The sequence below is a fragment of the Pogoniulus pusillus genome, chromosome 26, assembly GCF_015220805.1.
Source record: "Pogoniulus pusillus isolate bPogPus1 chromosome 26, bPogPus1.pri, whole genome shotgun sequence".
Taxonomy (NCBI): Eukaryota; Metazoa; Chordata; class Aves; order Piciformes; family Lybiidae; genus Pogoniulus; species Pogoniulus pusillus.
Genome location: NC_087289.1, coordinates 8,294,026 through 8,320,866, shown reverse-complemented (window position 1 = coordinate 8,320,866; position 26,841 = coordinate 8,294,026). Strand labels below are relative to the sequence as shown.

The following is a 26,841-nucleotide window of genomic DNA, read 5'->3' as shown; positions in this document are numbered from 1 at the left end:
GCGGAAGTGATGCCCGCCCCCGTCCCGGCGCGGCGGGCCAGGAGCAGGCAGCGGCAGCAGGGAGGGCCCCGCCAGCGGCGCGGCAGTTGCCGGGTAACGGCGGCGCGAGCCGGGGCTCCGTAAGTGACCGCAGGCGGGCAGGGCCGCCGCCGTCCGTCCGCTGGCCCTGCGAGGCGTGCCGCGCCGACCTCGGCTCCTCGCCGTCTCCTCAGCGGCGGGCGGTCGCCGCGGCACCTCCCCCGGCTGGCGGCGGGGGATGGGCCTGCCGTGGCGGCCCAGGGCGGCCGTAGGCCTGTCCTCGCTGGGCTAAGGGGCAGCGCTGAGTTCGAAGCTATGAGGAGGTTGAGAGCCACGTTTGAGGAGGGGGAGGTCTCTTGTTCCGGGCGCAGACGCACCGAGTCGGTTTAACCCTGCCCCGAGCGCCCTGAGCCGCTGTCGGGGCGTGCGGCCAGGGGAGGAGATGAGAGTTTGCCAGGGTGCTGGAACCAGACTGGACTGAGCTTGCTGGCGTTCGCGGTGGCTGGGGGGGTTCGTTCGGGCTTTTGGGGTTGCCTTTTCTGAATGAGAGGGCGAGAAGCGGCGGTGGCTGGGCGTGCCGGGTGCCTTGGTCACTGTCTGTAACTTCGGTTGCAGTTGCACAATGGCAGAAGCTGCGGTCTCGCCGCTGAAGCACTTCGTCCTGGCCAAAAAGACAATCACTGCCATCTTCGACCAGCTGCTGGCCTATGTCACTGAGGGAGCAGCTTTTGTGGAAGGTCAGCTTTCTTCTTAAACACGAGGGTGGTGTTGGTTTGAGTGTGTTTACAGCAGCACAGTGTGCTTTACCGTCTGTGTCAGTGTGCTGCTTGTGGAAGCGTTCCCCTTCAGAATTGGGCACGTTTTTCGTTTGACGTTCATTTATTCAGCTAAGACTGGCAGGAGCGCCCAGGATGGCTATGTATATGGAAAGCTGATTGCATCCCTTGGGCTGACCTGATTGCAACACTGGCCTCCTTTCCAGGAGGGTGAAAACTTGGACGTTTTTGTGGTGTCTTTTCATAGTGGAAGGTAAAACAGGTTCTCCCATTGTTCAGTAGGAAAGTAGATCAACATGATGTAAAGAGCCACTGGTTACACCCTCCGAAGTTTTAGTAATGCGGAGGTACATGTGTTGCCACATGGAGCTGGCTGCTCGTCACCCCAGTGAGGTCTGCAGAGAGAAGAGAGCCCAGGCTAGCTGGTGTGTTCCTCAGAGATCCTAGCCTGCCTTTGTGGAGGAAAGCAGGGCAGATCAGCCCAGCCAGCTGTGGTCACAGAGTTATAAAATCCAGCAGTTAGGTTGTTGATTACTCTGCAGTGTTTTAGGTCACGATTTCACAAGTGTGTGTGGTGGAGCTGTCAAATGACATTAGCGTCTGTAGCGAGGGGTTATTAGTTTTGTTATCTTTCCTGTGTATAATTAAAAGGTACATAGATCTTTGTTGGCATGTGGAGTACTGAAATGTAGGTGTTGTATCCTAGAGTAGGTGCTCTGTGTGTGATTGCTTTTGTGTTACTCTTTTTTCTATGTGTAGCAACGTACAGGAACCCAGAGCTTGACCATGTAGCAACAGAAGATGAACTGGCAAAAATACAGGCGTATAAACGTAAGCTGGCAGTCATCGGTGAGGTGCTTTCACGGAGACACATGAAAGTGGCATTTTTTGGCAGGTAATAAGCAGAATTTCCAAAGATTAATTAGATTTTTTTTTTTCTATCTTGCAAGACTTAGTGTCCATATTTTTAGCTTAAATTATCACTTCATCATGGAATTATTATTTGAAGTAGAATACATAAAACTATATTCATTATCAACTGGTGATGCTGATGCTTTCTGTGGTGCTGTCTCACTTCGTGACTGTAGATTGTCTATGTCTTGCTATGTATTTTTCATTGTAAAATAATTCTACTGTATAGATCCATTATTTAACTTGGGAAGGTCTGAGTTTGTCGTCACCTTCTCTAGAATGTTTTCTTTTCCCCTCTTCTGTTGTGGTGGTTTTGTTTGTTTAATATCTTCGTTTTGCTATTAGGAACTTCTGTGTTTGATCGCAAGTACAGAAAGCTAAACCTGGTGCTCTTTACGTTTCTATGTACAAGCAGCTGAGAGAAGACAGAGCTGGTAGCTTGGTTGTATCCTTGATCTGATAAGATATATGTGGTGACTATAAGGGATAACAGTAACAATGAACTGTATGGTTTCCAGGTCAATCAGAAGGAAGCTTTGAATTTTTGCTTTCCTGTATTGCTGATTAGGAAAGATTCTAGGTCACAGTCCGTGGTGGTACTGGCACAGACCAAATCTCAAACCATTTACACATATGGGTAACATTTCCAAAGTTACAGGTCATTTCAGTTCACTTCTCTGAAGTCCCTCTAAAAGGCTATGGTTGCAGTACTTTGAAATGCTTTTATGTGGCTGTTCGGTCTGGGGTCTGTTCATTCACTTTGCTCCAGGAAGATTGATTTTTCTGTGCATAAATCAAAGTGTATGGTAACTTTTTTTTTTCCTGGAGCATGAATCTTCATGTTTTACTTCTAAAAATTCTGTAATAGTATTGGAAAAATGTTTTTTAAGGCAATTTTGCCTTTACTTTGCTAAAAATAGCTCTGCTATTTAAAGAAAAACAGTAAAAAATATTACCTGGAATAAAGGAATTCATTATATATTGGCCTTGATGTTTCCTAGAGTTAAAAGTGGAGCATGTTTACAAGCTGTGATGTGTGATAAAATTTGCCTTTACAAAGGGCAGAAGTTCAGAGCAGGAAAAAGAAAATTTATCTCTCATATTGTGAATTAATTAAACTGCTGTACAGTGAGCCCTGAACTTTTTCTAGAAGTAGCTCAAAATTGAGTAGTAGTCTCTGTAACTTCATATGGTTGTGTAATAGTTAAACCTCAAATATTTATGGGTGAGAGGTAGAGGTTTAGTGGAAAGTAGGACATAGCTGAGAATTTCAAGTTCTTGCAGAATCAACTGGTGACCAGTTCATTTTAATTATCAGGGGTTTAGTTAATTTAGCTACCTCTTCCTTCTGAAATAAGGATAAAGCAGAGTTCCTTTATTAAAGACATTATTCACCTTATAAGGATTATGCACAAGAAATAAAGCTTAGAGTTTTTGCAAATAGTTTCACTTCTCACTCTAGGAGTCTTCATTTATTTGAGATTATTGTCCATTACATTATTTTGAGCTGTCATTGCTGGCTGTGATGAATGTTCCCAGACAGCAATGCTGTCAAACCTGTCATAGTAGTACAATGCTGCTGCTTTTGCACCACCTGAAGTCTTGAAGACTCTATCAGAAGCAGCAGTTCCTTTCTTACTGCTTCTCTCTCTAAAGACAGGTTAAGTTCCTGAAGTGGTAATTTCATTAACACTTTAAGGAGTCATTGTTGCTTGCCACCAAAGAGGGTAGTCCTTCCCTGCCCCTGCCATACACCATTCTGCTCATATCTTCCTGCATCATCTCTGGAATTCCTTTAGCTTTGCTGTGAGCAGAAACGTGGAACTGTTGTCTGAACAGAACATAACTCCACCAAAAATGTTACATGTATTTTCAATCTCTTCTTTTCCACTGGCCTGCTAGGGCTGGCACAAAGAAGAGGTCAGGAAGTCCCCAAATGTGGGCAGCCTGCTGTGATTTAGCCATTTTTTTAAGTTGGTCTAAACCATCTTTTTATGCTTTTTCTGAGGTAGTGAAGTTGAGGCAGTTATCTTTTACAAATTTCTTGCACAAGCTGGGTGTATACCAGATAAAACATCCTTACCAGCACAGGTTGGACTTGTCAAGCCAGTGTGTGTTAGGCAAATGACAATGGTTTTCTGGGTTGGATAGACAATGTTGATACCAAGAAAGATTTTTGGAGTTGCCACTCAAGTTGACTTCTACTGCACTCCATGTGTTCTGGTAAGCTCTGCTGTACTAGCTTGAAGTTCTTATCACCCAGCATAAATCTGATGTGGTTAAGTGAGAGTGCATTCAGTTCAGGACAAAGCAGGTATAATGCTGCTGTACTGTACTCTGAGTGCTTCTATTTTCTATCCCTCCAGAACGAGCAGTGGGAAAAGTTCGGTCATTAACGCGATGCTGTGGGACAAGGTACTTCCTAGTGGGATTGGCCACACAACAAACTGCTTTCTTAGTGTGGAAGGCACAGATGGAGATAAGGCTTATCTTATGACAGAAGGATCAGATGAAAAGAAGAGTGTCAAGGTACACTTTTTCTTTTTTAATTTGAGTGATAAATGCTACTTTTCACAGCAACTATTTCTACAAAGATGTGTCTTTCAACAGGGATTGCAAGTCTAACAAAAGTAGAAGGCTCATTTGTTCTGCATTCTTGAATTATTATTTAGGAGGGGCTAACAAACTAAAACTGTCTGCTTTGCCATTTCTCTCAGATATTTTGAGAGATAGCTGGATTGTGTCTCACTGTAGCAGACCATCTGTGGAGTGATTTGGTTTTATAGAGCTGAGAGTAATTTACTTCTTAAAGATTTAGAACGTGCCTATCATTTAACTGCTCACACTGCTGTGTTAAACCTCTGAGGCAAATTCATGATGACATTCAGTATCATGCACTCTGACCCTGTGCAGAATACCACTTTGTGGTTCCAGAGAAATGCCTGTCTGAATTTCAAGGCACAGCTTACTCTTTAGATGCTGTTAAGTCTAAGAGCTGAAAACAGCAGTAAACTAGCTGATGTTCTCCAGAAGGAAGTATAAGCTTTGCCATCCCCTTCAAGACAGATCCTGTCTGTTTGGCTTGAGAACCAAATTAGGCTCATTTACAGACTTATTTGTGGTCGATATTCATGTTTGTCATCTCTTTATAGACAGTTAATCAGCTTGCTCATGCACTTCACATGGATAAAGATTTGAAAGCTGGCTGCCTTGTCCATGTCTTTTGGCCCAAGTCAAAGTGTGCCCTGCTGAGAGACGATTTGGTTTTAGTGGACAGGTAGGTTCTTGGGATTAGTGAATATTTCCTTAAAGAAATTAACCTTTATAATGTTTAGAAAAGAGGCTGGCTTACTAATTACTTGTGGTCGGGTTGTTGAGTTGCAAAATTATTGAAAGGTGTTTTCTTCTAATTATTTTTGAGAGTACACAGCCTGTTCTTTTCTATATATACTGCTGCCTGTCACCACCCTGCTGATTTTGGCCTTTTAATAGTTGGAACAGACAAGTGTCTTGTGATGGAGCTGCATAAGGGACTAGCTTTTGGCTGAGGATACTTCATGAATAGGGTTGTTGCAGCAACAACCTTTTGCCATTTTCTGTCTTTAAATGCTTCAGAGCAATCATATGAAGTGCAAACAATTTGGACTTCATTTTGCTAAGGCTTCTGATAAGACTTGGAGTGCCAACATGTCAAAATGTAATTGTGGCTCTGTCAGCTGCATGTTGGGTAGCATTTGTTACAACTTCTGTATGTAAGGAATTCACTTGCTCCCTGTGATAAGACAAGGAGCAATGGGTGTAAACTGCAGCAAAAGAGGTTCTGCCTTAACACAGGGGGGAACTTCTTTACTGTAAATGTGTCACAGAGCACTGGAATAGTCTTCCCAGAGAGATTGTGGGGTCTCCTTCTCTGGAGACTTTCAAGGCCTGTCTGGATGTGTTCCTCTGTGATCTGTATTAGATAGTATTGTCCTGCTCTGGCAGGGGGGTTGGACTCGATGATCTCCTTGGGTCCCTTCCAACCCCTAACATCCTGTGATCTCTGTCAAATGCCCATATTGCTGCCCACTGAGGTATGACTTTGTAGTATTTTTTTCAAACTACTAGGTGATGTGATGCCTAATGTATGAATCAATCTAGGTTGAATTTGAGAGTGATTCACTTAACTGTGAGTGAATTTGTGACTATGACTTTTTCATATCCAACAAATTAACCCACGGAGTGTATTCTGATAAATAATTGAATCTCTAATTTTGCACCTTTGAAATTGCTGGGAGTGTGGCATTATTTTCCTGGGTGCAAACTCAGGTCCTGTGTTAGTCACAGAGAAAGCCAGCACGGCCTGTTTGATGCACTGCTTGGCTCCTGACCTTGCCTAGTTGTGCCATTTCCTTGGGGACGTGTGCATGGCACAAGTGTGTTGGAAGCCCAGAAGGGATCTTTGCATAGGTATGATACATGGCATGGTTTGATCTGCACAGTCTGTTACTAAAGGTGAATCATAGAGTAGTTGTGGTTTGAGGGGACCTTTTCAGATGATCAAGTCCAATGTACAGTTACATTGTAAAATGTAAAGGGAAGTGGAAACAGTTTGTGTTCTGAGAAAACAGGTATTTGGAAGGAGGAAATAATAGATTTACTGTTAGAGAAGGTTTGAACCAACAATAATTGTTGTATGCCTATATTCCACTTACTTTTAAAAAGCTGTCAGGACCACAGTTTTAACTAGTTTCTTATTAAATCTGTGCTTAGCTTGCATAGCATATTACTTCAGTGTAGGCCTTTATTAATGGACTGTCCTTTTTGCTTGTACTCTGAAACTTGGCATATAGGGAGGGGGACCATTCTGTGAGATCATCTGTATATCTGATGGACAGCCTGTCAGTTCTTGGCAATTCTGATCTGCACATTTATTCGTTAGAAATTACATTTTGTGGGAGCAAAATAGTCCAGTGAGCAAGTGACTGAAAAAATGATAATTGGCTTTTGCTATGTTTGCCTTAAGCTTGAGGTAGGCATCAGCCTAAAGATACCTTTGCATGTTCTTACAACGTCCTTGTTCAATCCCACTCTATTTTTATCAGTTTATAAATACCAAATACTCCTTTGCTGTGTAAATACAAGTTTGTGTGTTTTATTCTTAACAGCCCTGGCACGGATGTCACTACAGAGTTGGACAGCTGGATTGACAAGTTCTGCTTGGATGCTGACGTGTTTGTCCTGGTTGCCAATTCTGAATCGACTCTCATGAACACGGTATGATGTGCAATGACAGTACTCCTTCATTTAAATACTCAGCAGTTCCACAACTGAAATGGCTTCTCTTAGACCTTTGCTGAAACTCCCAAGAGTCATTTGGCTTAGATCTTGTGAATAGGATTTAGGGATGGGAGGCAAGAAACAATATGTATCCTTCCCTAGGGAAAGGAGAGCCAAGTTTCTTGCTAGCTTTGCTTACTCTGACTTGAGCATTGCATTTGTCCTTTCTGTCTGAGTTTCTTTTTTGGACAAATGGATGAAGAAGTCATCTTGCCTTAAAGTTTGTCAACTGAAGGCACTTGTATTACCAAAGAAATAAACCACAGACTATTTCATATCCATACATTCAGTGAAATACACAAAGGAGGAGAAAGAAGTTTGATTTCTGTCTTGTTCCTCGTGTGTTTTTGTCTCAGAAAAGGGTAAATTCCCTTGTGTTGAGGACAGGTGCCACAGGCTGTCCTCACTGGACTGTTTCTTTTAAAGCAGATGCTAGCAGTCAGCACTCATGTTGCATGGTCCTCTGCAACTTGGAGAGCTGAACATATTTTAATCCCCTTATTCCTTAGAGCCTTTTTTCAAGAGAGAGAGGACCGCTGTGTACCTTACAGCCTCTGTATGATTTGTGGAGGGAGAGCATGCAGAGTGGCCAGAGGAGCAGTTGTGACACTCAAAATACAAAAGCAGAGACTTAGTTTAATTTTGTAGTGATCTCCAGTTTTGCCTAAGTACTGTGATTGCAGACCGTATCAATATGAGGTTTCAAAGTTAATAGGAGTGTGACTCTCTGAATGCAGTGTAATGCTGCTGAGAAATCTCTTAAAGACTTTTGTTAAGCCTACTGTAGACAAATGAAATGCTCTAATTGTCCTGAGCATAGGTCTAGCATGCAGTGTCTGAACTTTCTAATTATTGAGGCAAATTTTAATGCAGTGAAGAACTGGATGTACAAAGATTCCTTGCAATTTAGTAAGTTGGAGTAGAGATCTGAGGTAGAACATGAAGTGAGTTTAAAAACATTACATTCTGTCTTCTGAATCAAATCCACAGACTCATATACAAAAGAGGTGTGATTTTAAAAGGAAAAGTAATCCTGACAACATCCAAGGGCATAACTAGGGGTTTGTTTTCTTCATTTTCTCACATGAGGGACACTTTTTGGCTTTTTAGTATGGAGGAAGTCTAAAAGTGGTTTGCAATCTGTGCATTCCATAGTTGGTTTAGGGTGTTTTTAATTAAAAATAAGAACAGAAAAGCTTGGGCTTCAGTGAACATCTTATTACTGTGTGGAAACACAGAAACAATAGAGACCTGTGTGTCAGATTTCAGTTTGGTGTAATGAAGTAACAGAAAAGGCCAAGTATTATTTGGTTTCCTCATTTGCTCAGGAAAATGAACCATTCAGAAGAGCCTGACTGAGATAATAAATATGCAGGAAAGATCACAGGATGTTAGGGGTTGGAAGGGACCCAAAGAGGTCACTGAATCCAACTCCTTCCAAAGATAATTAGGCTGTACTGGGAAATTCTGTCAATTTTGTGTTTGTCTGATGCTAAACACCCAGTTGTGGAAGTGCTGCCTTGCTTTTTGATGTGATTTTTGTCCAGTCTTTGCTTCTTGTTGGGCATGGCTGCAAGCTGAAAAGCAGAAACAGGTTGGTCTTGCAATTTCACAGAGCAAGTCCGGGTTGGAAGGCACCACAAGGATCATCTACTTCCAACCCCTCTGCCATAGGCAGGGACACCCTACCCTAGACCAGGTTGGCCAAAGCCTCATTCAGCCTGGCCTTAAACTTCTCTAGGGATGGAGCCTCAACCACCTCCCTGGGCAACCTGTTCCAGGGTCTTACCACTCTCATGGTGAAGAACTTCCTCCTCATGTCCAGTCTGAATCTCCCCACCTCCAGCTTTGCTCCATTCCCCCTAGTCCTGTCACTCCCTGATAGCTTAAAAAGTCCCTCCCCAGCTTTTTTGTAGGCTTCCTTCAGATACTGAAAGGCCACAATAAGGTCACCTCGGAGCCTCCTCCAGACTGAACAGCCCCAACTCTTTCAGTCTGTCCTCAGGCATTAAAGTCTTGCTGAGATGTTTTTGGTTGCCATGCCTGTAAGTCCTCAGTTAATAGGAGCACCTTGTGATTAATAGAATCTGGAAAGCACCAGTGTTCAGGGTGGGTATTGGAGGGGACAGAAGTAGATCCTAGTTGAGGCTTTGGCTCAGTAAACAGCTCTCTTGCCCCTTCTCCTTTTTCATTTTTTTTCAGCCTGGCATATGCAAGTGAACTTGCCTTTGACATGTAACTGCTTTAAAGCATTTGTATTTTGCTTTACATTGTGGCAAGTGATGATTCCTTTCCTCATCTGCACAAGTTTATCCTGTAGTTGAAGCATGTGATAGCTGTGTTCTCACCCTCCTTAGGTATTATTTTTACCTCTTAATCATGGAATCAACCAGGTTGGAAGAGACCTCCAAGATCATCCACTCCAACCTAGCACCCAGACGTAGACAATCAGCCAGACCATGGCACTAAGTGCCTCATCCAGGCTTTTCTTGAACACCTCCAGGGATGGCGACTCCACCACCTCCCTGGGCAGCCCATTCCAATGCCAATCACTCTCTCTGCCAACAACTTCCTCCTAACATCCAGCCTAGACCTCCCCTGGCACAGCTTGAGACTGTGTCCCCTTGTTCTGTTGCTGGTTGCCTGGGAGAAGAGACCAACCCCACCTGGCTACAGCCTCCCTTCAAGTAGCTGTAGACAGCAATGAGGTCACCCCTGAGCCTCCTCCAGGCTGCACACCCCCAGCTCCCTCAGCCTCTCCTCACAGGGCTGTGCTCCAGGCCTCTCACCCACTGTGTCACCCTTCTCTGGACGTGTTCCAGCACCTCGATATCTCTCTTGAATTGAGGAGCCCAGAACTGGACACAGCACTCAAGGTGTGTCCTGACCAGTGCTGAGTACAGAGGAAGAATAAATTCCCTCATCCTACTGGCCACACTGTTCCTGAGCCAGGCCAGGATGCCATTGGCTCTCTTGGCCACCTGGCCACACTGCTGGTTCATCTTCAGCTACTGTCTACCAGTACCCCCAGGTCCCTTTCTGCCTGGCTGTTCTCCAGCCACTCTGTCCCCAGCTTGTAGTGCTGGTTGGGGTTGTTGTGGCCAAAGTGTAGAACCCTGCACTTGGCTTTGTCAAATCTCATCCCATTGGCCTCTGCCCACCCATCCAGCCTGTCTGGGCCCCTCTGCAGGGACCATAACAGGTTCGAAACTACTTGGCAGCTGCTGCACAACCACAGATTTCTTTCTTCCTTTTTCATAGTTGTGATTTTTCTAATAGACTCTCATAAATTCTCATCAAACAAAGTTCTGATTTCTGCAGCAGACATCTTATTTACACATGCTTACTTTCTAGCTGAGGGAGACTAACATCTCTCCAGTGTATGTGGCAATGTCCTGCTGCAGACTCAGCAAGCTTATGGCAGTACAGAGATCTCTTCTGTTTCATCTGTGCTGAGCAGAGATGCACTCCATCACGACTTAGCCATTATGACAATGGAAATTGCATGGCAGGCACAGGCAAGGGACCTAAACATGTTTTCAAATACCTGCTTGTCTCATTTTTCAAATTAAAATATTCAGCAATGACTTTTCCTGTGGCTCCTATACAGTATGACTTGTCTGTAGCTCAAGCTGATATGGCTTAGCTGGAGAATGTAGTTTAAGGATGTTTTTCTGAATGTTGGAACCAGGTTTGACAGGGTGGACAGGAGCATCTTAGGACTCCAGATAAGAAACACTTCACAGTTTTAGACAGGTGTCTCACTTAAAAAGACAAAATGGGCAGATACAGTGGTGTCTTGTGTGTTCTTTTTCCCTTGTTTTCTCCCCCAACAATGTTTTGAGTGTCATATGGATGCAAACAAAATTAGTAGAGGGCTAGAAGTATTAAAGGAGGTGAAGTTCTGTGATAGTCAAATGAGAGAAGGAAAAAGGAAAGAGAGTGAATGGCATGGTAACTTAGAAAAAGCAGACTTCATTTTCTGAAGTACTCTAGAAGTTTTCTTTGTTTGCATTCATACCTGTTTTTAGAGAAGCTTGCAGTATCTTTGCCTTTGAGCACTGACATCAGATTTAAGACACTTTGAACTACCACGAGCCTTTTTTTTATGTTGGCCACCTGTGGGTTTTAATAAACTTTATGAAAACTGGACTAACTTCAGCACCTGTTACAGAAGAATGTGTGACTCTGGTTTGGATGTCTGGGGAGTTTTCTCTCTGTGATTTCTTCCGTAGGAAAAACACTTTTTCCATAAAGTCAACGAACGACTTTCCAAGCCAAACATCTTCATCTTGAATAATAGATGGGATGCCTCTGCATCAGAACCTGAATACATGGAAGATGTGAGTGACTCTTACTTGGATTCATCTTTTAGAATAAAAAACAACCCAGATATGTAAAGAACAGGTTTCCACATGTATAACATCATGCTGAGTTGTGATGCCTAGGTAATACAGTTATTAGTCAGTTACTAATATCTATTGAAATGCCAGCTTTGTTTCATTGATAAAAGGATAAGTTGCTTGGTCAGAAAACAGCACTAACTTCTTCCTTGTTCAGACTGAAAACCAAACTGCAATCTAAAGTACATTATGTGTGGGTGGGTAGCACAATGGAAGCCTGTTTAGAACCCTTTTTCTCCAGTTAAGCTCGTTTTAAGTCTTTGTATGACCTTTTTTGTCTGCAGCCTAAAGGCGCAGGTTATACACGTTTGTGCGTAGAGGAGCTGGCAAAGGGCAGTGCTTAACGACACCGGTGCAGTGTTACCATCTCTTGCAGTGATTCTCTGCTCTATGGGGAATGAAGCAGTTACCCAGTAACTGACTGCCCCCTCAGACTCTTGTAGAAGAGAGTGCTGTTTCTTCCAAGACTGTTGAAATGGCTAAAAGCAGCTGTTACATCAGTAGCATCAGAAGGCATCTGCTGCCTAAGGAGGCTGTCCAGCAGGTGTCTTTCTGACCCTCTTTTCGATGATGTGTAGTAGTAAGACAAGGAGCAGTGGGTCCAAACTGGAACATAGAAGGTTTCACCTCAACGTGAGGATAAACCTCTTTACAGTGAGGGTGACAGAGCACTGGAACAGGCTGCCCAGGGGGCTCTCCTTCTCTGGAGACTGAAAACCCCCCTGGATGCATTCCTCTGGCAACTACCCTAGGGGATCCTGTTTTGGCAGGGGGGCGTTGGAGTCGTGATCTCTGGAGGTCCGACCTCTAATGTTCTGTGATTCTGTGACTCTTGATGTTCTGATTTGATGATGGCTCAAGTTTGGCATGTGTCTCACGAGCTTTTTGCCTTTTCCTCAGGTGCGCAGGCAGCACATGGAGCGCTGCCTGACTTTCCTAGTCGATGAGCTCAAAGTTATTGATCCCGTAGAAGCGAGGAATCGCATCTTTTTTGTTTCAGCAAAAGAAGTTCTGAGTGCCAGGAGACAGAAGGCCCAAGGAATGCCAGAGGGTGGTTTGTAGGAACTCTTTGATTTTTCTCACATACAGAAAAATGTCATAAAACCTGCTGAACAGAAATATTTGAGGTAGTCCCTGCTGTGAGGTGTTGCTCTCTCCCTTATGATCTGTGTGTTTCACAGGTGGAGCACTTGCTGAAGGATTTCAAACAAGATTGCAGGAATTTCAACATTTTGAGCAGATATTTGAGGTATTTATGCTGAGCTTTGTAGACCACCTGGGTTTTTATGCAGAGGTTGCTTTTGCTTACACTCAGCTTCATTTTACTGAGCGTTAGCCCTGTTAAGAAGTGGAGGTGCATAAGGTATTCAAACCATGTAATGGCTTTATCTCTGGGCATTTGTTCTCACCCTGAATAGCAGGTAGTTGTTGGAAAGAGAAGTGTTATTCCATGAGGGAGAGTATCTGAGCTGGGCTCTTAGCTCATGTTTTGAGACTTCAGTGTGCATATAGTCTGTGTAAAACCAGATGATGCTCTCAGAAAGGGGTGTATCATTTGGAATCCTCAGCTGGTGAGATATCTGGTCTGTAGCAAGCCTTATTTTGTTCTGAAATGGTAGCTTTTTTATTATTCTAATTCAGGACATGAGCAATGAGAAATTCTGTTTTATCAGTGTAAATCTAAGTTTTTACTTGCATTTTCAAAGCCAGAGTTTTGAAACTATCACCATTATCTACCTCTTAGTTCTGATGCTCTGAACACTAACACTGTTTTGCATCCTTATTGCTGTACAGAATCTGTCCTTCACCCTCAGGCTTGCCTGTATTCATATTTGGAGTTTATGATTTCTTCAGAAGCTGGACTGGCTAGAGAACTGAGTATTTATTTGTGACTGGATCCATTTGTCGTACTGAATTGGATAACTCTTAATTAATTAAAGCCATTCTTGGATATGGCAGCAAAAAACAAGTCTGTGACAGCACTGAATGGCCTTAAAACAACTTTTTCCCTCTTTTACCTTATCTGTTTCATTTATTGCACACTTTGTGACTCCAGCAGCAGGAGTGGATTCTGAATGATTTTCCCTGCTCAGCCTCGTTTCATCCTGAAGTCATAATGAACAGCTTTGAATAGAAGTGTGATCACATCACTTCAAGAGCATGACAACATGTGCTAAATTCAGATTGCCAGAGCAATTTAAATGTTGAGTGTCTGGTGTTGCAGCCTCTTTCATGTTCAGGTTTTGTGGGCAATTTCCTAAGCATTTTATTTGCTTTTAAAGCAAATAAAATACTTAAGAGGTTCACCAGGTCTGAAAGCTTAAGATCTGATCATCAAATTACTGTTGCTGTTGCTTGAGCTGATAAAGTGACTGACATCAGCATGCTATTGTCCAGCAGTTATGTTTAGCTGCACTGGGCTATACCAGCTCATATATTTCTCAGTAATATTGTCCATCAGGTAGAATTTTCTCTGTTCAGTCTGAGAAGGAGATCCTGCTTGATGCCGTGCTTTATGCACTGCTAGACGGGATTCAGGTGTTCTGTAGCTGTGAGCGCAGCCTAAGCACTTCTGGCCCAAGTGCTTTGCATTTACTCTGTTTCCTGACAGAGTTGCTGCACGTCCCAGGACTCTTGGATTACACTCCAGTCTGTGACAGGGGAGGGATGAGAGCACAGATGCTTCTGTCTGTCCTTGTCACACACTGACCTCTTCCCTGCTTCAGTCTGTCTTGCATTTAGCAACTTGTCCACGTTCAGGTGCCATGCTCAGACTTGCCAAACATCTCTCCTCCTCTTTTGTCCAGTTTACATCTTTAAGCTATCTCCTCACCTCATTTATAAACCTGTCATGTGTTCCATGTTCCCACTGGCTCTATCTTGGTTTTGATCCTCCTGGATTCTCTCACTCTGCTGTAGTCTTCACTAAATTTGGACAGTTCCTTCCTCTTTTCCATGTGGACTGAGAAGAGGAACCATTACTTTTCCAGTACTTCCACATTCCTGATTTTACTGTCAGTTACCTGATGGGAAAACTTGTTCATCCCAGGACTGATATGAGTTCAGTATAGGTAGAGTCTTTAAAACTAATCTAGGAACAACCCATCAGTGCCAGTGTGCTGTGATATGGGGAAAACTGAGACCATTTGGGAAAGTTTTGTAACTACATTTGTCTTGTAGACTTTTATGTGCAAGTAAAAGGCATTCCAGAAATGGCTAGTGTGTATTTTTGTGCCAAGCCCAGGATGGGTAAAGTTCCTAGAAGAAAGATCTGGTCCACACATGACTTGCAAACAGTGCTGAAATTAATGTTTTGGAGATCCAGGTAGTGGCTTTAAAAAAGTGATGTTACTGTGTATGTCAGCTGCATTACAGGGAAGGAAAAAAAGATCTGAAGCATTAAATGAATCAATTCTGCATATTTTATATTGTGGAACAGCAGAAAGTAGTCTGTGTCTTGCTTCTGAAATTTTACACTGGGTCACACAGAAATGCCTCATCAAAACAGAGCAGTGCATGCACACTGCACTGTGTTCATTAGCCCTTAGTGGATATTCTACCTAAAACCAAACCCCACTGTGCCTCAGGCCTGTAGTGTGTGCCAAGTTTCTTCAAAAACTGGTAAAAGAAGTGGTGTGTGGAGGAGAAAAGCAGGGTGGAATAGTAATGCTGGCTGTAAAATGGAGTGAGTAACAGAGCCTCAGTTCGTATGCTGCTGCAGAGTCCTCCTCTAACGCTGCATGGCAATGTGGTAAGCTGGGGTCTTAAAGACTGCCTCACTGTACTGGAAGTGGGCTGGAAGGCAACTGGTTGGTTACACTGTTGAAACAGACCTTTCCCCTTTGTTTCAATGAATCACTTACAGACTAACAGCAGAACTGCTGCTGTCCCCCTCTAACCTTTCCCAGTCATTAACTAACCTTTGTCTTTTTCCTAGTGTTCTAACTTGGATTTTCTGATTGTGTTGTGAGTGACTGTCATCCTTTTATCTCCTGCACACTAATGTTGGGAAGCCTCTTTCCTCTGTGTCTAGCTCTTACAGTGTGCTGATACTTATGAAACTCTGGCCTTTCATTGCTGATTTCTAGATCTGCTTCATCGAGGAACAGGGAATTTTATTTTATCCATTTTTCTTTGGTTTCTTTTAATCTATTATTTTTAGACAGCAGCTCAAGATATGTTAAGGTCACAGGCAAGTCTTTCAAAAGCATCCCAAACCTGTTTGTGCTGTGAGAGGAGCATCCACAGATTGAGAACAATTTCAAACCCCCATAGATCTGCTATAAGCAAACTCATTGCTTGGCTTTCTTCCCCTCAAACACAGATGTTGCTACTATGTGGTGGCTCAGCGTAGGCTGGATTCTGAAAGCATTTGATTGGCTGAGGAGGTGCAGTTGCTTGAGGAAAAGTCAGAATCTTAATTTATACCTTATAAATGGTTTGGTTTTGCCCAAATTGAATGTTTGCATATCTCTTCAGTCAGCACCCTGCAGATTCTGAATCGCTGTGCAATATTCAAAATTGAAGATTGCTTAGAAATTCTTTAGAGCATTCTCTACTCGTTCATTTAACACTTCAATAATCTTCAAATCAGCTAATATTCTAAAGTCTGTTAAACAACTTCTTTATCCTGTCCTTGTTTCTTACTTCTAATTGTATTTTCTTCCTGGATGGACCTGAGTGTGTCAAATTATTGACTGAAGTGCTTCTCAAAACTAATGATTTGTATTGTAAGAAAACTCAGGCTTAGCAACATTGCCAGCACTCACCCTAGATATTTAGAATTCCAAAGATACAGAGTTTGGAGAATTTTCTTATTATATTATGCATTCATTTGAGTTTTCTTTTTTTCTTTTATTAATTTGTTTTAGAAGACTAAAACCCCATGCACATTACTGTGAACGAGCACACAGGTGCAGATTTGCTGCTGTAGGCTCATTGGAGATTTCAGTTCTGGTCTCTCTTAATTTCTATATATTTTCTCCCTTTTTTTAATTTCCCTTTGGTTTTAAGTTTGTGGTAAAATGAGCAGCATGTGCTTTCTAACAGTGAAATTCCTGACTCTGGTGGCATGGAATTGCAGTAATGTGTTGTGGCTTGGGCCCCTCGCAGGAGTGTATCTCGCAGTCAGCCGTGAAAACCAAGTTTGAGCAGCACACTATCAGAGCTAAACAGATAATAGACACTGTGAAAAACATTATGGACGCCATAAACGTGGCAGCAGCAGAGAAAAGGTAGGTGGGTTGGAGGGCTGGCTGGCTTTGCTTTCTCCAGATCCTCTGAGGAGCCCTTTCTGTGCTGGTGGTTTTCTTGGGGCCACTGTTGGCTTGAAAACTCACTTTTCCTGCTTGGTAAGAAACAGAGAGTTTCTCTGGAGTGTCTTACTACTTGTTCACTTGCACCACTCAGTCTTGTCCTTGGTCTGTGACTCCTGTGTAGGGACCTTGGTTTACTTGTTGCTCTTTGTTACTGATGTGGCTACAAAGGCAGTCTGGGGTTTGGGGTCGCTTTGCTTGGTTGTTTTTTTTTTCTTCTCCAAAACCACTGAAAATTTTAAGTTTTCCTAGCTGCATCCAGCATTTCAGAGGTGAAGTTTGGGGTCTGTTTTACCAAAGTTTTCATGAGCAGTAACACTGACAAAACACATGGGAGGATGTGGTCACTTCAATTTACAAATGGTTAGAAAACTGAGGGATGAGAAGAGCACAAGCTAACAGAAGCTTGGCCTCTGGCCCTTTTCAGATTGTCTCCTTAAATATCTTTATTCTCTCTTGGCTCATGCAATCCTTTTTTGGGATTTGGTTGTAATGACAGCAGCTCCTGTAGTCTTTCTGATAGTTTCATATATTCTCAGAGGTTTGCATACAGATGGGTTTCTTGACCTCTTGGCTGTCTTGTACATGGTGAACTTGCTGTCACATTGAATCCTTCCCATCCATCTCCTTTTTGTGTCTGCTAATGGTGTGTCTTTGTTTTCAACAGACTCCACTGTGCCTGTCAAACACACTCACCCTCCTGAATGCCTCAGCTTTTACAAACTCCTTGTTGACATATACTAACTTGTCTCACCTTGTCAGATCCTATGGCAACTTGCTGTGAAATGTTTGAAAGTGCTCTGATGTTCTGCTTCTTTCTGTCAGTCGCCCTGACCCCTCTTAATCTGAATTGCTATTTGATGTTTCTGTTGACCCTTCAAGTATATCTGCTTTAGATTTGAAACTATTTTTACTTAAATGATAGGTCAAGGACTTCTGAAGAGAGTTAGTTGTGACAAGGTTGGTTTCTGCTGCCTCCCTTTTGCTCTGCAAGGTCATCAGACCCGTGTCACTGTTAAGGAATAGTTGAGTGGTGCTGGTGAGCAGCAGTAGGACAGTTTGATCAGATTTAGCCTTTTTAAGTAGTATCTCTTTCATTTTAAAATGAGGATAGACAGAGTACTAAAGGCCTCTGATTTCCCCCACCGTTTTCCCTTGTAATATGTGTTCCAAATGCTCTTTTTGTAACTACATCAAAAGGCAGTAATTTGAGGTACATTTGATTAGTGCAGCCTCTAAATGTGCCTGGAAGTTTAATACCTGTACTGCAGCCAGGCTGATGAAGTTGCTCTTCTTTGTTCAGCCAGCATCAGCATGGGTTATTTTTGGCTGGTCAGTAAACCATCAGCTAGGTGGTCCTTGCCTGGTTATGGGGCTTGTGTCATCACTGGCAGAATACCTGCTGCTGATGGTGGTTTCCTTTCTGCTGTGTTAGAGTCCATTCCATGGAAGAGCGAGAAGATCAGAAGGACAGGCTGGACTTTGTTCGAAATCAGCTCAACATTTTGACAGAAGATACTAAGGAAAAGATCAAACGTGTCACTGAGGAAGTGGAAAATAAAGTAAGTAATGGCAGTGTGAAAAATTTCCCTGCTTCAAGTGTTGTCTCTTCTGTCAGGGAGCTCCTTTGGGTGCCCACCCACCTTATGAGGTATGTTTGAAGTGTCTAGTGCATTGCTTTCTCAGTGTTAAGAAACAAAGGAAATAAACCCTTCACAGTGGCTGTCCTTCTGGTACCTTCTGGGTAACTACTGGTGCAGAACTTGGCTCAGTGCAGTGGTCTGGTGTAACTCTGGCTAGAAAAGGAGGAAAAACATTTTAATGTATTTACCACATCCTTCCAGGTTTCCTCTGCCATGACCGATGAGATTTGCCGACTATCGGTTTTGGTTGATGAATTTTACTCTGATTTCCATCCTTCTCCTCAAGTGCTGAAGCTCTACAAGGCAGTAAGTTTTCTTGTGTTGTTGGAAGCCAGGTTCTTTGTCTTTCCTTTAATGTCTTCTGGACTTCCATAATTTGCATAGCATTTTATAGGACACTTCACATATGCCTTGCAGGATTTTTGTGCTTTCTGACATTTGTGTGTCCCTGCCTACCAAAAACTGGAAAAGGTTGTCAATATTTTCTGCTTTCTCTTTGGAAAGAAACTAGTTTTTGTTTCAACTCTGGTTTTATTACTGAAACTGACATCCTGATTTTAGTTCTGGTAAATGAAAGTCCTTACATAAACAATTTTGACTACTCCTAAAATGAGATAGATCCAAAAATAAAATAAGCTTGCAAATAGCCAATGCTTTATGGAGTGTTTTATTTATTTTAGGGGAAAAAGAGCAGTTTTTATTAAACCTCTGTAAATTCTTCCTCAAACATGGTATTTTAAAGGAGCATACATCTCTGAGTGTTTGCCTCTTACACTCAGACTTTACTACTGCTGCTGCTGAGTGTGTGCAGTGAGGTTTATCTTTGTGCGGAGCAGTGAAACTGGCTCCTAGGAATGCCAACAGTAAGGACTGCAGGACAGCTCGATGGTGGTGTGCTTTTCAGTGCTAGTTTGGTGAGAATAAAGGCTTTTCCATGTGCCTTTTAAGAACTGCAGTCCTGGAGAAGTCCTTCCTGTGTTACTTTGATGAGGCTTGTTACTTCCATGGTAGCATCCTTTCCTTCCCACCATAATAAAGCTTAGCACTTAACATATCTTTGCTCTGTGTAATGTAATTGATGACCAAATAGAAATTGAGGAGTACCTGCTCTTTGTAATAGTAATCAATTAGCTAAGTAGAAATTGAGGAGTGTTTGTTCTTCATAATACTTCAGGAACTGAACAAACATATAGAAGATGGTTTGGGAAAGAACCTGGCTGATCGTTGCTCCAATGAAGTCAATCAGTCGATGCATCAATCACAGCAGGAGATGATTGGTAAGATGAGGAAGGAGGAATGTGGAGACTTTATTTAGATGAAGACTATTTAAGAAATCTTGCTTTTAAAAGAATTTCCTCTCATACTGTAATTTAATGTTAACACTATTAAATGATAAAGGAGAAGCCAACCGGAGTGTCTGGTCAGCTTAGTAGCCTGCCTCTGATATTGTAATTTAATGTTAACACTATGAAATGATACAGGAGAAGCCATCCTGAGTGTGTGGTCAGCTTAGTAAGCCTGCCTCTGATATTGGCATCTGCTTGAGGAGAGGAACAGTGAACCAGGGTAAATACAGTAATCCTTCCCTGATCTAGGGACCTCTGAGCCAAGAGACTGCATCTGGGTTAGTGGCTTAAGCAAGTAGCAATGTACCTGTCCTCTGGGAATTTATCTAATGCTTTTATAAACCTGTTTAAACTTTTGGCTTCCACAACAGTTAGGTGAACTACATCAACAGTTAGGTAATGTTTTTGCAGTATAATCATCTCCATAGGTTCCTCCACATTTTGAGTGCAGAACAGAAGTTTAACAAAGTATTTGTGTACTCCATTTTTCTTTCTTGCTTGCTTTTTTTTTTTTGTAATCAGTGCTAACTTCATGCATCTCCAAACTTTATGCATATCCATAGCACTTTGCTGATCTGCTTCTGGTAATAAAAGATTCAAAGCAAGGTCATGGAATTATGGGAAGCCTTTTTTCAACTCATGACATAATGTTTCCTAAGAACCATCTTTTTCTTAGTCCATCCCTGTCTTCTGACCATAAATAGAGGTCTGCCAGTTAATTGGGCTTTTTTTTACAGTGCTTTCTCTGAGTTCATTTTTGTGTGACTGTTATCTTTAACCAGAAGAAATTGCCTCCTGTGGTGGTACTGGTAATATTCCCACTGCTTTTACAGATCAATCAACTGATCAGTTTAGATTCTTGTGGTTCACAAAGTAGCTCAGCAGTGGAAGGATGCTACTTGTGAATATGCTGTGAAGGTTTTAAACTTAACTCATCTTTCCTGTTCTGTTTGATTTCTAGAAAATCTGAAACCTTTGTTGCCTTCTGATGCTCAGAATCAGCTCCACTTGCTAATTCCCTGCAGGAAGTTTGACCTTAGCTATGATCTAAACTGTCACAGTCTGTGTGCCGATTTTCAAGAGGATATCATGTTCCACTTTTCCTTGGGGTGGACTTCACTTGTAAACCGTTTCTTGGGTCCTAAACAAGCTCAGAAAGTGCTGTTGGGACTAGCAGATCCAAACATACAAGTAAGTGCCTCAGATCAGGCTGACATGAAAGCCTTGTTTTACACTGATGAGACTATCTTGGGGTTTATTGTATTTGCCTCGACTATTTATGTGCTTGCTGCATGCTTGCCCTCAGTCCCTTCATGTGAGGTATTTATGGTGAGGGTTGTTTTTATTGGATTACATTCAGGGTTTGAATGGAACAAAAAAAACTTCCCTAAACTTTCTTCAGCTGTTACCTGAGTTTTGTTTTCCTTTGGATTGAGCCCTTCAGGTAACCTTTTCGTCTGTAACTTCTAGATGCCTACGGCAAGGCCAGTCCTGTGTAGAATCCTTATTCTAACCCAGTCCCTCGTTGGGCAAGGAAATGTCAAAACCTCAGGAGCATTGTTCAGATTTCTGTGCTGAAGAGTTTCCTTTAAGTAAATCAAATCCTGAATGTATGAAAATAAAACAAAAGCAGCCTGACATGTAGTTCCCTAATGCTTGTTAATCAGGCTGCCCTGTTCCACTCTTCTAGATCCCTCGTCCTTTAGCTACCACCCCATCTGCTGCCAGCCTGCCTGCCATCACTCCAGAGAACGTCCCACAGGATGATTTTGTGGTTCCTTTGGTCATGAGTTTAGCTTCACTGACATCACGGACCTCCATGAGCATCATCGTGGTTGGCGGAGTGGCAAGTAGTATAGCAACATTCACTGTACTGGAAGGGACGGCAGAGTCTGAGCTGGGCTTTCCTGGCTGGGGTGCAACACCAAGCACATAACAGAGCTGGTAACACTGGGCTGGATGAGTGCTGTGTAGTACACTGCAATCAGTTTGTACTGAGAAGATCAGTCTTAGTTGGACACGCTGTCTATGCTGAATGTCTGCGTTCAATTCCTAAATTAAAGAGGGATTTGATGGTCCTCATTCGGTCTGGATTTAGTGGGAGCTTGGATTTTTCATGTAAAGCAGCGAGGCTTCTGTTCTCCATGCCACTGTAGTGCCAGCTCATTTGAATACAGCTGCAGTGCTCTGCAATAACAGCCATCCATTTTCTTAAACCCGAGCTGGTGAAAGGGCCATGGAGATGATTAAAAATGGGTAGAATTAGATTTTTATTCTGTAGGAACAATTTGCTTAAGCTAATGAAGACTTTTCTCTTCCAGATTTGGAAAACAGTAGGCTGGAAACTCATCTCTGTGTCCTTGAGCATGTACGGGCTGTTGTATCTGTATGAGAGACTCACCTGGACCACTAGAGCAAAAGAGAAAGCCTTTAAACAGCAGTTTGTCAACTATGCTACTGAGAAGCTGCAGATGATCGTCAGTCTTACGAGTGCTAATTGCAGCCATCAGGTGCAACAGTGAGTATCGCACTGCTGGTTCCCCTCACTAGTGTCAGTATGGTGCTGTGGAGATCAGGGCGTCGGGACTGGCTGTACCGGGTGTGGGAAGGCAGCTTTAGTGTCCTTGGGCATCTGTTATGTCTCTGTGCACGTGTAAGGGATAGTCTGAGATGTAGGTTTTCTTTGTCCATCACTTTATTGTGAAGACCTGGGAGTTTGCTTGGTTCCACTGGAGACTGAATTGATGCTTATAGATTGGCATTGAATCAGCCCTTTAATGGTGGTGAGCATTTGTGCTGCCTCAGGGCTGGGCAAGTCCTGTATTGTGGAAGAGGAGCTTGAGAGCTTTGTCTGAACTGTTCCGGTTTTGTGTGTCTTTTCCTCAGATGCTTTTCCCCCTGTCTCTGCAAAGATTGTCTTCCTGGGTGATTGTCTTCCTCAGCCTCTCCTGTTGAAACTGTTTTGATTATTATTTCAGAAAATTAGGCCTGCTAAATGAGCCCTCTAACCCCCAGGGTGCAGAACACCTCTCCTGTGTAGCCCAGGGAATACTTTACTAATACAAAGTTCAGCTTCAGCAGAGGAAAGAGAATCATCCCTGTGTCCAGCAGCTGTGTGTCTCTGTGAGGACATGGAAGAGCTGGACTCAAACCAAGGCTCCAGTGAGGTGAAGTAGAGAGGAGAGGAGATGGGAGAGCCTGTTTGTTGGCCCCAGGGTGGTAATGGGTTGCTGTTTTTTTTCCCCTTTGTGTAAGGAGGAGTCTTGGAACTCGGGATGGGAGAATGTGGCTGAAGATGCAAGTAGGATTGGTGGCCTCACCAACTCTGGGGCGCTCTTAACCCTGCAAGGTGCTTATGTGCCGTGAGCACTCAGCATGGCATGGGGAGCCCTTGGCCGCTCCAGCAGCTGTCAGAGCCCCCAGCTCAGACTTGTACTTTGTGATGCTCAATTAAAAGTTGCCAGACATGATGGTGGCATAGACTGAGGTGCACTTCATGTCTTTCAAGCTTCTTTTTTTAATACAAACCCCATATAATTCTCCTGCGTTCTGCTATTCTGTAATCCCTTAGCAGCTGGAGACTGATTGCTGTGTCCTACTGCACACTGCAATGCCACATGGTTTTTGTTTCCCTTTCTTTTTGTGGCAGAGGCTTCTGTAAACCGTGATTACAAACTTGTTTTCCCTTTAGGGAAATGGCCACTACCTTTGCTCGGCTCTGTCAGCAGGTGGATATTACCCAGAAGAACCTGGAGACAGAAATTGCCAGGCTTTCCAAAGAGATAGACCAGCTGGAGAACATACAGAGCAGCTCCAAGCAGCTACGGTAATACAGTGTGGTTGGTGATTGCTGTGCTTACATGTTGAAATGAGGTAGGCAGGGCTGCGGAAGGGTGTGCAGCAGAACCTCTTCACTTCCACCTGAACAGCTCTGGTTAAGTTAAATGAGTGCATGCTCCTACCTAGGTGCATGAGCAAAGCTCCAGAAATGCTTCTTGAACCATCTTTACTTTTTTATTGTAAGGAACAGATGACTTTCTTCTGTAGGTGAAGATGATCATCTTCTGTAGGTGAATTAGGGTGGCACCTTCCCAAGGAACTCTCCCCCATCTCCCCCATAGGACATCCCAGAGCAGCTGTACTGAGTTCAGTGCAGTGTTCTTTTACAGTGCCTGTGTGATGAACCCTGCTGGATGCCTTCTGTGCAACTGCAGAACCAATCCCAAGTTAAACACTGAAATGAAAGGCCAGAACCAGAGAAGTCCTGAGTGAAGCCTATGCAGCCTCTGGGGAAAAGGAGACATAAGGCAGGGTGACCTCATTGCTGTCTACAACTACCTGAAGGGAGGTTGTAGCTAGGTTGAGGTCAGTCTCTTCTACCAGGCAACCAGCAACAGAACAAGGGGACACAGTCTCAAGTTGTGCCAAGGGAGGTCTAGGCTGGATGTTAGGAGGAAGTTGTTGGCAGAGAGAGTGATTGGCATTGGAATGGGCTGCCCAGGGAGGTGGTGGAGTCACCATTCCTGGAGGTATTAAAGAAAAGACTCAATGGGGCACTTAGTGCCATGGTCTGGTTGATTGGCTATGGCTGGGTGCTAGGTTGGACTGGATGATCTTGGAGGTCTCTTCCACCTGGGCTGATTCCATGATCTGGCAGCCTTCTGCTGCCTGGTCCCATTCTTGCAACCTCAGAGGCTCTAACCAGAGCACATCTTTAGTTTTTCAGAACGAGAGTAGAAATGAACAGTGCTGGTGATTGTGCCTGCCTTGTGCAGTGTTCCTGCCTGGAAGTAACAGCCTGGCTTTGGTTTGTTTTGCAGCAATAAAGCCATTCACTTGGAGAATGAGCTGGATCGCTTCACTAAACATTTTCTTCAAAAGAGTAAATAAAGCCTCCTGGACACCTTCCCCAGGGATCCTTTCTAGGACAAAGTAGAGAGTTTTACAGATGATGCCTCTCCTCTGTGGAGTCACATGAATTGATTTCTATTCTACCTGTTGCTTTGATTTACACTTGTTAATTATTGTAAAACCTGGATTCTGACGGTGAGCCCTACTGAAGAGCTGTGGTACTCTTGAGTGTTACATTTGTTTTGCAGATTTTGGGTTAAAAATTACTTTTAAACACTAAATTTCTTTGGGCACCTGACAATAAACCCCCAAATCGTTATTGGTTTTCGTATTTAGCAGTGGTGAGTCTCGCTTCCTGGCATCCAGGAGTTTATGCAGGGAGAGAGAGCGTAGCACAGTTAGCACTGTCTCTCCTGCTTTCAGTTGCTTAGGAATTAGCCAGGGAGGGAGGATGCTGCTTTTCCACATGTCTGTGTCCTGGTTTAATGAACTCTAGCTTGGGGAAAGGGCTCCTGACTCGTTCTGAAAGCAAGTGGAGTTGTGCTGGGCCAGCAGTTTCTTGCCCACAAATGGAAGTGAAAGTAACAGACTGCAGAGCATTCACTAATGAAATGGAGTAGACTCTGCTTTTCCTTCTTGCTACCCCCTTGGGACAAGGTGGCACTGATGAAGTGAAAATAAACCTCTTTCAACAAACTTTTTAGATTTCTTGGCAGTTGTTCAAGTGGTGAAATGGTCATTTGCCCACAAGAGCAAGAACCCACGTTCAGATGAGCTGCAGGCGTCACTGTCACCATGCTGGTGTCCAGGCAGAGGGACGTGTGCTGAGCAGATGGCCTTGCCTCAAGTTTTGTAAGTTGGGCTGGGAAGCTTTGGGTGTCAGGCTTGACCTTGAGTTACTGCTGCTGGATTCCCAGAGCCGAGAGAGGCTGGCTTTGACATTCTTACTCATGCAATATCCCAAGCAGTTCCTTGGTTCTGCTGTAGGGCTGCTGTCTTCTAGATGAGACCTAAGGCAAATGTGCTGGAGTTTACCTCTGCTCACCTCCAGCAAGGCAAAGCCTCTTTTTAAACAGAACATTTTTGCTGTTGCCATCTGCAATCATTTAACACCTGCTTTTTCTAACTAGACTTTGTAAAAGTAACTTATTTTAAAAGAGAGTTCAGAGTATTTATATATTTTTATGGGAGCAGTAACCCAACTAAATGAAATATTCAACTTGAAGCTACGGGGACTCGCTATTTGCAGTAAATAAGGGCTATCTTCCAAGGAAACAGATGACAAATCTCATGTCAGAGGCAGGTAATTATTTGAAGAGTAGGAATGCTGTTTTCACCACACTGTATTTTGGTCTTTGTTCCTGCCTGTGCCAGCGCAAGCACGGCTCTCCTGGAGCTTTCTGTAGCAATGTGCATGAGGAGCCTCAAGGGTTTTGAGGCAAACTGTGAAAAACAAAAACGAGTGGCAGCCCAGGCTTCCTGTGTGTGAGGTTACAGGTGTGTGTTAATGCTCCTCTGCCAGGGCATTTTCATGGCTGTTGTATAAAGATAAAACTTTACCTGCATGTCTTCTACAGTTATTTATTAAACAAATGCGACCCCTTTGCTCCAGTAAAGTCATTTGGCAGCTGTGTAGAGGCTCTCCTGCCCGTCATGCGTGGCCAGTCCAGGGCACCACTGCTCAGGATGAACTGAAGCAGCTTCTTCCTGCAGCAGGTAAGCTCAAGCTGTGACACCCTGCACAGCAGTACTATTATGGGTCAGTTAAAAACAGACTCCAAGAGAAGGATGGGAAGGGGTCTGCCCCGTACAGGAGTCTGGCTGTTGTGTTACAGCAGTTCTGACACCCAAGAACCAGAGTCTTCTAAAACCATCTTGGTTTTCCTTCTTGGGGATAGGTGGGTAACTTCTGGTTCACTGTAGTGAACTCTACTCCCTTCACACCACCTGCCTTTCTCAGGCAGAAAACATACAAAGACAGAATTAACTTTATGCTTGCATATTATGCCTTAATTATTTCACAGAATCATTAAGGTTGGAAAGACCTTTAAGATCACCAAGTCCAACCCTAACCCAACTATACCACTAAACCATGTCCTTAAGTGTCACATTTCCCATGCCTCACCACTCTTTCAGCAAAGTTTTTTTCTAATGTCCAATCTAAACCTCCTGTGGCACAACTTAAATCCATGGCCTCTTGTCCTGTTGCTGGTTACCTGAGAGAAGAAACCACTGCCAGCATCACTACCCCCTCCTTT

The 26,841-nt window shown here is 43.4% G+C and overlaps 1 protein-coding gene across 6 annotated transcripts; it reads left to right on the top strand.

The window, feature by feature from the left end:
• The first annotated feature begins 10 nt into the window (after positions 1 to 10).
• Positions 11 to 26,188, top strand: MFN1 (mitofusin 1). Of its 6 annotated transcripts, none has more exons than XR_010307219.1 (18): positions 11 to 119; positions 634 to 755; positions 1,554 to 1,689; positions 4,073 to 4,235; positions 4,859 to 4,983; positions 6,854 to 6,962; positions 11,261 to 11,368; positions 12,329 to 12,482; positions 12,610 to 12,677; positions 16,541 to 16,662; positions 18,179 to 18,305; positions 18,588 to 18,692; positions 19,561 to 19,663; positions 20,694 to 20,923; positions 21,423 to 21,578; positions 22,054 to 22,250; positions 22,748 to 22,899; positions 23,424 to 23,558. XR_010307219.1 is itself a non-coding variant. In XM_064165683.1 (18 exons), exons 2-18 carry the CDS (start codon positions 641 to 643, stop codon positions 24,620 to 24,622), a joined length of 2,220 nt encoding a protein of 739 aa, XP_064021753.1. In that variant the 5' UTR covers positions 11 to 119; positions 634 to 640; the 3' UTR covers positions 24,623 to 26,188. The 6 variants fall into 6 exon arrangements, 4 of the variants coding, with proteins under 4 accessions (XP_064021753.1, XP_064021752.1, XP_064021755.1 ...); XR_010307218.1 differs by having other exon boundaries at positions 22,711 to 22,899; XM_064165683.1 differs by lacking the exon at positions 22,748 to 22,899 and adding an exon at positions 24,553 to 26,188 and having other exon boundaries at positions 12,329 to 12,479.
• Positions 26,189 to 26,841: the final 653 nt, after the last annotated feature.

What these genes read in the sequence shown, in the direction of transcription:
- MFN1 (XM_064165682.1), top strand. Translation starts at nt 641, where the DNA reads ATGGCAGAAGCTGCGGTCTCGCCGCTGAAGCACTTCGTCCTGGCCAAA. An exon ending in TCATCGTGGTTGGCGGAGTG is followed by an intron (nt 21,579 to 22,053) that starts GCAAGTAGTATA and finishes TTTCTCTTCCAG; the next exon opens with ATTTGGAAAACAGTAGGCTG. An exon ending in AGCAGCTCCAAGCAGCTACG is followed by an intron (nt 23,559 to 24,552) that starts GTAATACAGTGT and finishes TTTGTTTTGCAG; the next exon opens with CAATAAAGCCATTCACTTGG.